The 14452-nt window shown below is 53.4% G+C and overlaps 1 protein-coding gene across 3 annotated transcripts; it reads left to right on the top strand.

Annotated features, from left to right (window-relative positions):
- The first annotated feature begins 2565 nt into the window (after positions 1-2565).
- ELAC1 (elaC ribonuclease Z 1) lies at positions 2566-8317 on the top strand. Of its 3 annotated transcripts, none has more exons than XR_010031176.1 (4): positions 2566-4009; positions 5497-5964; positions 6737-7640; positions 7823-8317. XR_010031176.1 is itself a non-coding variant. In XM_063180308.1 (3 exons), the coding sequence occupies exons 1-3, from the start codon at positions 3853-3855 to the stop codon at positions 7231-7233; spliced, it is 1122 nt and encodes a 373-aa protein (XP_063036378.1). In that variant the 5' UTR covers positions 2566-3852; the 3' UTR covers positions 7234-8317. The 3 variants fall into 3 exon arrangements, 1 of the variants encoding a protein (XP_063036378.1); XR_010031177.1 differs by having other exon boundaries at positions 7729-8317; XM_063180308.1 differs by having other exon boundaries at positions 6737-8317.
- Positions 8318-14452: the final 6135 nt, after the last annotated feature.

Raw genomic sequence — 14452 nt, 5'->3', positions numbered from 1 at the left:
GTCGTACCTGATGTTTTTTATTCTGAGAAAAAACAAAACAAAACTCAAAAATGCTGGATCTATTCAGGACTGGGAAAAGTCCCTTTGCCAAAGGTCTCTGTAAATGGTTGCATGTGATGATCTTTAAGGTCTTTTCCTAGAATCATGCAATCAGAGGATGGTTTGAGTTGGAAGGGAACCTAAACGACCATCCAGTCCACCCCCTGCCATGGGCAGGGACAGCTCCCACTGTCCCAGGCTGCTCCAAGCCCCATCCAGCCTGGCCTGGGGCCCTGCCAGGGATCCAGGGGCAGCCACAGCTGCTCTGGGCACCCTGGGCCAGGGCCTGCCCACCCTCCCAGCCAGCAATTCCTCATTCCCAATGTGCCAGAATCTGTGCCTGCCCTCTGGCAGTGGGAGCCATTGCCTGGGTGCTGTCCCTGCCTGCCTTGTCCCCAGGGGCTGTGCAGCTCTCCTGGAGCCCCTGGAGGCCCTGGCAGGGGCTCTGAGGTGTCCCTGGAGCTTCTCTGGTGCAGCTGAACAGCCCCAGCTGGGCCAGGCTGGCTCCAGAGCAGAGGGGCTCCAGCCCTGGCAGCAGCTCCGTGGCCTCCTCTGCACTGGCTGCAGCAGCTCCAGCTCCTTGTGCTGCTGGAGCCAGGGCTGGGGCAGCTCTGCAGGTGGGCTCTCACCTGAGCCCAGAGGCACAGGGGCAGGATCCCCCTGCCCTGCTGCCCACGCCGGGGATCAGCCCAGGCCGGGCTGTGCTCCTGCAGCAGTGCCAGCCCCAGCAGTGCCAGCCCCAGCAGTGCCAGCCCCAGCAGTGCCAGCCCTGCAGCCCCAGCAGTGCCAGCCCCAGCAGTGCCAGCAGTGCCAGCCCCAGCAGTGCCAGCCCCAGCAGTGCCAGCCCCAGCAGTGCCAGCAGTGCCAGCCCCAGCAGTTCCAGCCCCGCAGCCCCAGCAGTGCCAGCCCCAGCAGTGCCAGCCCCGCAGCCCCAGCAGTGCCAGCCCCGCACCCCAGCAGTGCCAGCCCCGCAGCCCCAGCAGTGCCAGCCCTGCTGCCCTCAGCGCTGCTGCCCCTCCAGCTCCTCACCAGCACAAGCAAACTGCCCAGAGCAGCTCAGCTGAGAAGGAAAAATGTTTTAGAACTGGAATGTTGCACCTTCCTGCCTGCGTGGTGTTGAGCCACCGTTTGAATGCAGAACAGAATGGAAAAAGGTGTGCAAAGTACCTCATCTCCTGGGAAATGCAATGCATTTTTTCTGAATACAAGGGGATTTTGGCAAGGTGCTGTCACAGCCACTCTAATAAGAACAAAGAATAACGGAATTTAAAAAATTTGTTATATTGCCTGGGCTGATCCCTCAGCGAGGGCAACCGGGCAGGGGGTTCAGGCTGGGGCAGGTCCGGCTCTCACCCACAGCGCCCCCAGCTCCTTCTCCCAGGGCTGCTCCCTCTGCTCATCCCCAGCCGGGGTTTATCCCGGGATTGCCCTGACCCGGTGCCGCTCCAGCGCTCGTTCTTTCCGCCACACTCGGTCCGAGGGCGCGATCCGCCCCCGCTCCCTCAGGCGCAGGGCGGGCTCTCCTCACGGCCCGCCCGCCCCGCCTGGCGCCGCCCGCGAGGTAAGGCCGGGACCGGGCCTGGGCTGGAACCGGGACAGGGCCAGGGCTGGAACCGGGGCTGGGGCGAATCGGGAGCGGGGCCGGGCCCCCCCAGCCCATCCCGGTGTCCCCGTGTCCGCCCCGGCCCCACCGCGTGCCCCGAGCCCCGAGCCCGGGCCGGGAGCGCGGGCGGAGCGGCGGCGGCTGAGGGAGCCCGGCCCGGGGTGCCGAAAGGAGAGCTCGGAGCCCTGCCAGGGCCTCCCGGAGAGCTGCACGGCCCCTGGGGACAAGGGACAGCACCCAGGCAATGGCTCCCACTGCCAGAGGGCAGGCACAGATTCTGGCACATTGGGAATGAGGAATTGCTGGCTGGGAGGGTGGGCAGGCCCTGGCCCAGGGTGCCCAGAGCAGCTGTGGCTGCCCCTGGATCCCTGGCAGTGCCCCAGGCCAGGCTGGATGGGGCTTGGAGCAGCCTGGGACAGTGGGAGCTGTCCCTGCCCCTGGCAGGGAGTACAAGTATTTTCAATACAAATATTTTCAAGTATTTCCTTCCTACCCAAACCATTCAATTCTTGTATGATCCCATGATTTCACACAGAGGAAAAGGAAAATACAAATATTTGCATTTGCAAAGTGTTTATTTCTGCATTTGGTCTGAGATGGACATGAATCATGGCTCACCCCGAGCCCCCCAAGGCCAGGTTGTACCTTGGTCTGTGTGGGAGGACCCTGCAAGCCCACCGGGGAAGAGAGAGCTTTCTTCTGGAATTCCAGAATCCTGGAATGCTTTGAGTTAGAGGGTCCTCAAAGCCCATCCAGTGCCACCCCTGCCATGGGCAGGGACAGCTCCCACTGTCCCAGGCTGCTCCCAGCCCCATCCAGCCTGGCCTGGGGCACTGCCAGGGATCCAGGGGCAGCCACAGCTGCTCTGGGCACCCTGGGCCAGGGCCTGCCCGCCCTCCCAGGGAACAAAACCTGGGAGGCTGTGGAAACTCATCTAAAAACAACTGAACTTCAGAAATTATTTTGAAAACCATCTGAAGCCGTTAAGGTGCCTGAAATTTTAAATCCTTCTGAAAAGAATGTGGGAGCAAATTCTGGAGGACTAGGGCTGGAGGAATCCCGCTCCGTGAGGTGGGAGAGCAGTGTGCTGTCCACATGGGCCCTGCCAGCCAGCCAGGCTCCTCCTGCAGACACCCTCACAGACACATCCACGGCTGGGCACAGTATCTGGGGTGAAGCAGGTATTCCCCCGCCTGTGCCCTCAGGTCACCCCTGCCTCTCTGAAGCTGCTCGGGGGCAAGGGACCCTTCCCCTCTGCATCTCTGCGCTGCCCGCTCCTGAAACCCAGGAATGGTGTTTAAATGTCAGCAGAGACTGCTCAGAGAAACTCATCCTGAAACACTCCTAGAGGGAACGCTCACACAGGGAAACTCAACATTTAAACAGAGCTCAGAGGAAATAAATAATTTATTCATTCATTTATTGGGTGGGGTTAGAGCTTAGAGCTGTTCCAACTGGATGGGACTGTTTTCTCTGGGAATCCACACAGGATTTGTGTTTGGGCTGTGTGTTTGCAATCTTCCAGGACATAAGAAGGAAATCTCTGCTTTTAAACAATGCGTTATCTGAAAGTCATATCCTGCTCTAGGCAGGTTTTACTTACATGTTTTAAGGGAAAGGGAATTTTATCCTCACACCAAACTGTGGAGGGAAGATGCCTTAACTTAAAACTAAAATGTTTGTTGTTTTCCCTGCACAAATACATCAAATCACAGAATACCCCAAGCTGGAAGGGACCCACCAGGATCACCCAGCCCATCCCCTGCCCTGCACAGACCCCAGCAATCCCACCCTGGGCATCCCTGGCAGCGCTGTCCAAAGGCTCCTGGAGCTCTGGCAGCCTCGGGGCTGTGCCCATCCCTGGGGAGCCTGGGCAGGGCCAGCACCCTCTGGGGAACAGCCTTTCCCTGACATCCAAACTAAACCTCCTGGAACAGCTCCAGCTGTGCCCTGGGAGCTGTTCCTGTCCCGGAGCCTGGCACACGTGTTCTGTGTTTGAACAGGTAACTGCTCTGTGTTCTGTGTTCTGTGTTCTGTGTTCTGTGTTTGAACAGGTAACTGCTCTGTGCTCTGTGTTCCGTGTTCTGTGTTTGAACAGGTAACTGCTCTGTGTTTGAACAGGTACCTGCTCTGTGTTCCAGCAGGCGCCCGCTCTGTGTTCCGTGTCCCAGCCGGCGGCCGCTCGGTGTTGCCGGTGCCGCTGTCCCGGGATGTCGCTGGATGTCACCTTCCTGGGCACGGGCGCGAGCTTCCCGAGCCCGGCCCGCGGGGCCTCGGCGCTGGTGCTGCGCCGGGCAGGGCAGTGCTGGCTCTTCGACTGCGGTGAGGGGACACAGACACAGCTCATGAGGAGCCACCTGCGGGCAGGTGTGTGCCCTCGGCTGCGGGACAGCTCCGGGAGGCACCCGATGGCTGGGGAAGGGAAGGGAAGGGAAGGGAAGGGAAGGGAAGGGAAGGGAAGGGAAGGGAAGGGAAGGGAAGGGAAGGGAAGGGAAGGGAAGGGAAGGGAAGGGAAGGGAAGGGAAGGGAAGGGAAGGGAAGGGAAGGGAAGGGAAGGGAAGGGAAGGGAAGGGAAGGGAAGGGAAGGGAAGGGAAGGGAAGGGAAGGGAAGGGAAGGGAAGGGAAGGGAAGGGAAGGGAAGGGAAGGGAAGGGCTGGGCTGCCTTGGGCGGGGCTGCCCAACCTGCTCCACAGCCATCTCTGGCCGCCCCTGGGCACAGAGACAATGGGAATTAATTCATCGCGCTTAGCAATGTCAAAGGCGGCCTGAAGCAGCTTGAAACAGGAACGGTTTGGTTGTTGTTTGTCTGGAGGCAGCTCCCTGGAGGGCAAACCTGCGGTGAGCCTTCCTGTGGGTAAATGTCTCTTTTCAAGCGAGGCTCTGTGTGTCGGGGGTAACTTTCACCTTTTGGCAAACGAACCAGGAATAAAGCTCACCTCACTGTCACAGCCGCTGTGCTTCCACAGTCCTCAGTGGCCAAGCTGAGTTCTCTACCCCAAAGAATGACGATGAATTGTCAGTTACAAACAGAAATACAGGCTCCTGCTCCTCCAAAACCTATCAGGGAATTTAATGTCAGGTAGATGGAGTGACTTCTATGAAATTGTTTACTGAAATCATCTTCAAACAAAAGCAGGAGATTCTGTCATTCCTGTGGCTCAGTCCCAGCAGGTGCTGGAGGAAATGCCTGGCTGTGTGGAATTGGGAGTTCAGCAGAGACAGAGGCAGCCTGGTTAAAGGACTTGTGTGTGCAATGAGAGAGTTCTGGGCTCTTCTGGGCAGGGCCCGGCTGGGGCCAGGCAGCCCAGGCACCAAAGAAAGCCCAGACATTTACAGAGCCATTTTTTATCTTGTTTTAAACAAACCAGTCAGCAACGGTGGGGTTCTTGCCTCTTAAAAAACTATGAAATCAACACTGCGTGCTGGTTTGCTTTTGGTTATTTTTTATTTTGTTTGTTCCATGGGCTGGAAGGAGCAACACAAATTCCTCATTGTGTTCCTGGTTAGTCTGCAGATTTTCTGTAAGATGGAAGCTCAAATGCTTCCCAGCACGTCCTTGCATTTCACATGGCAGATGTCACCAGCCAGGCCCATTCCATGCTTGTGGAATGCTTGGCTTAGAAGGAGCTAAACCGTGCATCTCTGCAGCCTCTTCTTGGCTATCAGGCCAAAATCTGCCTTGTGTGAAAGGGATGGGGAAAGAAACACCTTTTGGGCTGGGATTTGTCCATTAAGCACTGGTTTTAATTTCCCTCCTCACTTGTTTCAGACATCTTGTTTCAAGCATCTCGCCAAACAGGAGTGGTTACATTGTCTGTTTTCCTGTCTTTGTCTATTCCTGTTCTGTTCAACAGCCAAAATCACCAAGATTTTCATCACTCACCTTCACGGCGACCACATGTTTGGTCTCCCTGGGCTGCTGTGCATGCTGACCCTGCAGAGGAGCCCCGAAGCCAGCGCGGCGCCCATCGATATTTACGGGCCGCTGGGGCTGCGGAGCTTCCTGTGGAGGAGCCTGGAGCTGTCGCACTCGCAGCCCGTGCTGCCCTGCCGCGTGCACGAGCTGGTGCCCACGCAGGACCAGTGCCCCGCCGGGGAATTCCGCGACTTCTCGGGCCTGGACCGGGGCGCGGCGCTCGCCCAGGCGCCTCCGGGGACGGTCCTGCACCTGGATGCAGAAACAGACTCGTACCTGCTGCTGGAGGACGAGGAGCTGTCCGTGAGGGCCTTCCGCCTCTTCCACCGCGTGCCCTCCTTCGGCTTCGTCATGGAGGAGAAGCCGCGGCCTGGGAAGCTCAAAGTGCACTTGCTGCAAGAACTTGGTACCTACTTCGACTTATTTTTCTTCTTTTTACTTCTTTTATGGCCACCTTCCTATGTGTTCTAGCAAACCCGAGCTGCTGTCTCTCTCCGTAGCCCGTTTTAACCCAATTTTCCATTTTCTGTCTGGCACCTGACCTCCAGGCTGCGTTGTGATCCGGTGTGTGACGCTGGTGCCAGGGAATGCCACAGACCACTTCCATGCTGGCAACAGCTGACAAGCTCAGGTTTAGCCAAAGGTTAAACAGCTCAGCGTGGCTTTCAGGAAAACACACGGCCAGTGTATTTGCATGATTTTCTTGACTTTAATACGAGCAATATAACTGGGGTTTTTTAATGTAGTTTCCCTGAACAGTTTCCTTGTGGCTGCCCCATCCCTGGAGGTGTCCAACCCTGAGACAGTGGAGGGTGTCCCTGCCCATAGCAGGATGAACTTGGAGGTGCCTTCCAACCCAAGCTATTCTAGGATTCCATGATTTTCTTCAAACGCACTTCCTTGTGCTTGGGCTGTGTGTTTGCAATCTTCCAGGACATAAGAAGGAAATCTCTGCTTTTAAATAACGTGTTGTCTGAAAGTCATATCCTGCTAAGGTTACAAGCTCTTAATTTGTATGAAAAATCTGAAATATTGGCTGATTTTAATAGTGAGGCCGTGTTTTTTCCCAGTGAGCCAGCTTTCTGCCTAGCGCACCTCAGGGGGTGTGTTTTGAAGCTAACACAGCTGCGACAGCACGGCGGGTGCAGCGCTTAGGGCTGTTTTCCTCTCCCTGGCAGGAGTGCCGCCCGGTGCCCTGTACGGGGAGCTGAAGCGCGGCCGCGCCGTGGAGCTGAGCGGCGGCGTGACGGTGCGGCCGCGGGACGTGCTGAGCCCGCCCGTGCCCGGCAGGAAGGTCTGCGTGCTGGGCGACTGCGCAGGGCCCGTGGGGCCGGGCGCGCGGCGCCTCTGCGGCCACGCCGACCTGCTGGTGCACGAGGCCACGCTGGGCGACGGCCAGCAGGACGCGGCGCGCCAGCGCGGGCACAGCACGCCCGGCCTGGCCGCACGCTTCGCCCTGGAGTGCCGCGCCAGGAGGCTGGTGCTGACCCACTTCAGCCAGCGGTACCAGCGCCGCGGCGACGGCCGCAGCGACATCGACACCCTCAGGAGGGAGGCCGAGGCCGCGATGGGCGGCCAGGAGGTGACGCTGGCCGAGGACTTCATGACCATCGAGATACCCATGAAAAACAAAACCGAGGACTTCGTGACCACAGAGAACCCAATGAACCAGTGAGAACGAGGACTTCATCATGAGATCCCAATGAAACAGTGAAAACTGAGGACTTCATCATGAGATCCCAATGAAAAACAAAACCCAGGACTTTGTGATCACAGAGAACCCAATGAAACAGTGAGAACGAGGACTTCATCATGAGATCCCAATGAAACAGTTTAAAACAAGGACTTCATCATGAGATCCCAATGAAAAACAAAAACAAGGACTTTGTGACCACAGGGAACCCAATGAAACAGTGAGAACGACAACTTCGTCATGAGATCCCAATGAAAAACTGAAAAACGAGGACTTCATCATGAGATCCCAATTAAACAGTTTAAAACAATCCCAATTAAACAGTTTAAAACAAGGACTTCATTATGAGATCCCAGTGAAACAGTGAGAACTGAGGACTTCATCATGAGGTCCCAATGAAACCGTTAAAAATGAGAACTTTGTGACCAGAGGGAACCCAATGAAACAATGAAAAACAAGGACTTTGTGACAACAGAGATCCCAATGAAACAGTGAGAACTGAGGACTTCATGACAAGATCCCAATGAAATAGTGAAAACTTGTGAAATAGTGAAAATTTGTGACCACAGAGATCCCAATGAAACAGTGAGAACTGAGAACTTCATGACAAGATCCCAATGAAACAGTGAAAACCAAGGACTTTGTGACCACAGAGATCCCAATGAAACAACCCAAACCAAGGACTTCATCATGAGATCCCAGTGAAACAGTGAAAAACATGGACATCATAATGAGATCCCAATGAAAAACGGAAAAACAAGGACTTTCTGACACAGAGATCCCAATGAAAACCAAGGACTTCATCATGAGATCCCAGTGAAACAGTGAAAAACAAGGACTTCATGACCACAGAGATCTCAATGAAAAAGTGAAAACTCAGGACTTCATGACAAGATCCCAACTAAAAAATGAAAACAAAGGACTTTGTGACAATAGAGATCCCAATTAAAAAGTGAGAACTCAGGATTTGTGACCACAGAGATCCCAGTGAAACAGTAAAAACCAAAGACTTCATAACAAGATCCCAGCTGAACAGTGAAAATGTTTGTGACCACAGAGTGGGTGTGACTGAAAAACACAAACAAACACCATTTTGGGGGCATTGCTGGGCTCAGTGCAGGAGCTCTTCTCGTGCCACACCTGCAGATGAAGTTTGCTCATAAATAAAGAGAGTTCAGGCTTCCTGTCAGAAGGGAATTCACGGTTTGATCCGTTAACGCTCTGGAGCACCGGCACTGCATTTTCACACCCAGTAACGTTCGGGAAGCACGCTCTGGAAGCCTCCAGGAGGGTGGCAGTGCTCCTCATTTAACTGTCCCTCCAAAGCATTTGAAGGATGGATTATCCTGACCGAGGCACCTCTGTGTCTGCAGCAGTGTGGGGAACGTCACCTGCACGAGCTCAGCCCGTTTCTGCAGTGACCTGGAGGGACGCACAGAGCTGCTTCCATCTCCTGTCCTCCCCACCCCAAACCAGAAGCTGGGCTTCCCCAAGTTTTACCTGAATTTGCTGATCTGACGCTGTGAGGAATTTTGAATTGAGACGAGACTTTTGAATTATTTTTGATGATGCGGTTTATTTTTTTATCTTTACATAAGTAAGAAAGGTGAGTTGAGCTCACATCTTCATAGCACAGCTCAGAATGTCACAAGACTTCTGGTTACAAAACCTTGTAAAGATTTATTAGCCAATAAAACATTGTCAACAAGAACTTCATCTTTAAATATTTTATCTTATAGATTCATGTGACAATGTAAGTTTTTTTAGTTAATTATATTATAACACACAAACTTACAGCACCGTATTTTAAATTTCTAATTACTTTTATAACTACTTTTTTTCTATATTTTAAGTTTTAAAAGCCTGAGGTTTCCTTTACTTAGCTTAATGTGTGTCTGCTTTAAACTATACATCCACATTCTCACTTCTAAGTTGAGTTTCTAAAGTTTGATTGTAAACACTTAAGTTTAGAAACCCTTTCCAAAAAATCAAATCGAATACTTTAACTTACCGAAAAATTCTGAAAATTTCTAAACTTTATTTTAAAAATTCTAAACTTTACCAGTGCAGTGCCTGTGCTGGGCTGAAATGCAGCACAGGCAGAGAGAGGAGCAGGGTGACATTCCCGGCCTCTGGCCACGTGGAGCAGGGTGAGTTCCGTGGCTATTCCCACCCTGCCCAGCCTCTGTCTTGCCTGTGCTGGCAGCAAATCAGAACTGGCTCACACCAACATGCACGTTTTGCCTTCACTCACGCTGCAGATGTGCAGGGATTTATTGCTGGCTGGGGGCTGTGTACAAATTGGGAACGAGACTGAATGGCTAGAAACGCTTCTTGAGCTGTTTTATTTTCCAGCATGGGTTTCATTGCGCAGTTGTGACAATGAAAAGATGGTATTAGCTCACATTTTAGGTAGGAAACTAAAAATGCTACAACTCACCTTAAAAGTTTTTTGAGCAATCACACAAAGCAAAAGCACATTGACAGCAGTTCCATCCAACCACTATAAGCACAGGTGCCTTTGGTTAAACAGTGCTTGCTTATTTCGAATGCAATACCTGCTTGTGAGCCTTAAACACAACGCACAGAGCTCCAGTATTAATATCCTAATACCTCACTAAATGTACTGTCCTGCAGCCTAATGAGTTATTCTAGACAAGCATTAACACAGACCATTGTTCCATTTGTCTTTACTTTTTTACTTCTCACATAATTTTTTTGCTAATCAGTCCAATGGCTACTGCTTTGGTCCAATCACAGTTCTGCTCTCTCTGAAGTCTCCCTTTTGCAGCATTCCCAAAACCCTCTTAATTTTATAGATTCCCACGGGATTCTTTGATTTCTTAAAGCAATAATGCTGGGAGGAGTGGCAGGCGTGAAGGACCTGGAGCCTGCAGATCTCTCTGTTTGTCTCTCAGAAGTGCCGTGCGATACAGGCAGACTGTGGATCGTGCAGGCATGTTCTGTCTCCCCGCACGCTGTACTCTGTTCTCTCTGACAGAAGCAGTGTCCCGTGCAGGGGCCGTGGTGCCACACCCAGTTTTGGGCGCTCAGGAGCCGAGCCGTGCCGGGTTTCACACAGGGACAGAACAGCTTTGCTGTCCTGACCCGCCCTGCCGCGCCTGCTTGTGACGGGGACAACCCCAAACCCCCGCGTTTACACCTGTCTATGCACAGCTGTGACTGGCAGCCCAGGGCACGGCTTCAGGCCTTTGATTTGGGATGGGAACCCGGGCTCAGAATGGGTGATTTTGGGCAAAGGGCGGCGAGGGCAGAGAGCATCCCACTGCAGCAGCAGCCAGGGCCTCCCCAGGTAACGGGCCTGGGGATCGGCCGCACAGCCGAGTCATCCGTGCAATTCTCATGCCATTTATTCCACGGGGAGAGCCGAGGGAGGGAATGCCGCTTTCCCTGACCTGGGAGGAACAGCTGAGGGCTGCTGGGTCTGCACTCAAGGCCAGGTCACTGCTGTGCATTCAAACACAGATTGCTCTTGGGCACATCACACACCCAGCGCTGGGTTGTGCAGAACTGCTGCACTTCCCATTTAGTGCATTTTAGCATTTCAGAACCAACTATAGCTGCCTCTTTTCCATCAGACCCTGTGTCCTTGCTCAGCCTGCTCCCCTCTCCTCAAAGCCTGGGTACAAATTACCTGGTGATCCTGACTGCTAATGAAACCCGGATTAAATTAGCAGGAACGTGCGTGCCGGTCAGGAGAGGCTTGACCATCAGTTGTCTGTGTTCCCGGTGAGTTTATCTTCCCATTAATCATCTGTGGGTTGCCGGGGAGCAGAATTCCCCTGCATTCCAGCAGATGTGCCTGAGGGTTCCCCTGACAGCAGGCAAGGACTCTGCTCTGCGCCGTGAGGGAGCTGTGACAGCTGCTGGGGCCGTAAAGGGAGAGTTTCTAAAGTCACGTTTAGGGTCCGAATAGCTCATTTTAAACATCCTTCTGCCTTCCTGGAGGAGCCCCTCTAGTTTGGTTCCCCTTTTTTCAGCTGTCACCAGCAGAAGGGCCGGGCAGAACTGCAGAGGGGGCGTTTCATGCTGCGGGGAAGAGGAAGGGAGGGGAGGAAGGAGACATGGGAGCTGTGAGAGAGCAGGGGTGTTCCTGGGGCAGCACAGCCCACCAGCAGGGCAGGGCAGGGCAGGGCAGGGCAGGGCAGGGAGCTGCACACGCCCTGCTCTGGGGGCAGCACGGGGGGACAGCTGGGCAGGGGCCCTGCAGCACCGAGAGGCAGCAGCTGTGCTCCGGGAAAGCCAGCCGGGAAAGGGAATCCAGCTGTGGGTGCTGAATCCAGCTGTGGGAGCTAAAGCCAGCTGGGAAAGGGAATCCAGCTGGGCAGGAAAACCCAGCTGTGGGAGCTGAATCCAGCTGGGAAATCCAGCTGTGGGTGCTGAATCCAGCTGGGAAGGGAAATCCAGCTGTGGGTGCTAAATCCAGCTGTGGGTGCTGAAACCAGCTGGGAAATCCAGCTGTGGGTACTAAATCCAGCTGTGGGTGCTGAATCCAGCTGGGAAGGGAAACCCAACTGAGAAATGCAGCTGTGGGTGTGAAATCCAGACAGGAAATGCAGCTGTGGGTGCTAAATCCAGCTGTGAAATCCAGCTGTGGGCATCCCAGCCTTGCTGTCAGCTGCTCCCCATGGCCCGGGTGGGAATCTGCAGCTGCCAGGGCAGAAAAAGAAACATGATCTTCTTTTTTTGTTGTTTGTTTGGTGAGTTTTTTGGGTGTCTTTTGTTGGTTTTGTTTTGTTTTGTTTATGGTTTTTTGGGGTTTGTTTTTGGGGGTTTTGTTGGTTTTGGTTTTTGTTATGGGTTTTTATTGTGTTTTTCTTTGTTTGGTTTCCGTGGGATTTTTGGGGGTTCTTTGCTTTGTTTGTTTGGGTTTTTTTGTTGTTGTTGTTTTTGTTGTATTTTTTGTATTTTTTTTTTAACAGACTATAAAAAGAGTTGTCTCTGACTGAGCTGTGTTTGTTTGTGAGGAACAGCACATTAATTATTTACCCGGGGTGGTTTGGTTCTAGAAATGTGTGTTCTGGCCAGCTGGCAGGGCTGGCCCAGGTCTCCCTGAAAACCCTGGTTTGGCACGGGGGGCAGCTTAGTCCATTTTTATTATTCATCTGAATTTTTATTATTATTATTATTATTATCATTATCATCATCATCATCATCATTATCATTATTATTTTGTATCATTATATCATATAAATATATCATATAGAATATAGAATATAGAATATAGAATATAGAATAATATATTCTATATTATTATATATTATATATTATACAATATATATAATATATAATATATCGTATATCATATATTATATTATAATATTACATACATTAAATACAATATTATATACATTATATACAATATTATAATATTATTACAGAAATGGGTGTTTTGCCCCCAGAGTTACAGAAATGTGTAATTTGCACCACACTCGGCAAATCCAGGCATGGAGAGACTTCAGTTGCATCTGCCCAGGAGGAGATGACAAATACAGGAGCATCATGTCTTGCTTTTCAACACAAGGTCTTCAGCCTCAGCACGTGGAACTGACTATAAATGGCTGAACACTGTGAGCAGCAAATTTTGAAGAAATTTTAAAAATTCCCATTATTCTTTGTTCTTATTAGAGTGGCTGTGACAGCACCTTGCCAAAATCCCCTTGTATTCAGAAAAAATGCATTGCATTTCCCAGGAGATGAGGTACTTTGCACACCTTTTTCCATTCTGTTCTGCATTCAAACGGTGGCTCAACACCACGCAGGCAGGAAGGTGCAACATTCCAGTTCTAAAACATTTTTCCTTCTCAGCTGAGCTGCTCTGGGCAGTTTGCTTGTGCTGGTGAGGAGCTGGAGGGGCAGCAGCGCTGAGGGCAGCAGGGCTGGCACTGCTGGGGCTGCGGGGCTGGCACTGCTGGGGCTGCGGGGCTGGCACTGCTGGGGCTGGCACTGCTGGGGCTGCGGGGCTGGCACTGCTGGGGCTGGCACTGCTGGGGCTGGCACTGCTGGGGCTGGCACTGCTGGGCTGCGGGGCTGGCACTGCTGGGGCTGGCACTGCTGGGGTGGCACTGCTGGGGCTGGCACTGCTGGGGCTGGCACTGCTGGGCTGCGGGGCTGGCACTGCTGGGGCTGCGGGGCTGGCACTGCTGGGGCTGGCACTGCTGGGGCTGGCACTGCTGGGGTGCGGGGCTGGCACTGCTGGCACTGCTGGGGCTGGCACTGCTGCAGGAGCACAGCCCGGCCTGGGCTGATCCCCGGCGTGGGCAGCAGGGCAGGGGGATCCTGCCCCTGTGCCCCTGGGCTCAGGTGAGAGCCCACCTGCAGAGCTGCCCCAGCCCCGGCTCCAGCAGCACAAGGAGCTGGAGCTGCTGCAGCCAGTGCAGAGGAGGCCACGGAGCTGCTGCCAGGGCTGGAGCCCCTCTGCTCTGGAGCCAGCCTGGCACAGCTGGGGCTGCTCAGCTGCACCAGAGAAGCTCCAGGGACACCTCAGAGCCCCTGCCAGGGCCTCCAGGGGCTCCAGGAGAGCTGCACAGCCCCTGGGGACAAGGCAGGCAGGGACAGCACCCAGGCAATGGCTCCCACTGCCAGAGGGCAGGGACAGATTCTGGCACATTGGGAATTAGGAATTGCTGGCTGGGAGGGTGGGCAGGCCCTGGCCCAGGGTGCCCAGAGCAGCTGTGGCTGCCCCTGGATCCCTGGCAGTGCCCCAGGCCAGGCTGGATGGGGCTGGGAGCAGCCTGGGACAGTGGGAGCTGTCCCTGCCCATGGCAGGGGTGGCACTGGAGGGGCTTTGAGGCTCCTTTCAATCAAAGTTATGGTGACAGGATGGGATCTGGCTCTGGTCAAAAGTGGGTGACTTAGTGTGGTGCTGGTGCGTTAAAGTCAAAGTTTGTGTGCTGGTTTGTTGTTTTGAGAGGGTTCATACAGTTCCCACAGCCTCGCATTTCAATCCAGCCCGGGCGAAATCCTCCTGGGAGCAGGGGAGCGGGGAGCGGTTCCCGACAGGAATGGGTACAAATCCGGGGTACAAATACAGAGTGTGACGGGGAGAGACACAAATGCAGGGTAAAATAGCAACATCCAACAGCGGCAGCTAAAGGCAAGTCTTAGAATTCTAACATTCAATGTTTAACAACAGACCAACACTTCCAATTAAGACCTTATCAACGTCATTAACACCAGG

This window comes from Melospiza melodia, chromosome Z, assembly GCF_035770615.1.
Source record: "Melospiza melodia melodia isolate bMelMel2 chromosome Z, bMelMel2.pri, whole genome shotgun sequence".
Classification (NCBI taxonomy): Eukaryota; Metazoa; Chordata; class Aves; order Passeriformes; family Passerellidae; genus Melospiza; species Melospiza melodia.
This window is presented reverse-complemented; position numbering and strand designations above follow the sequence as displayed.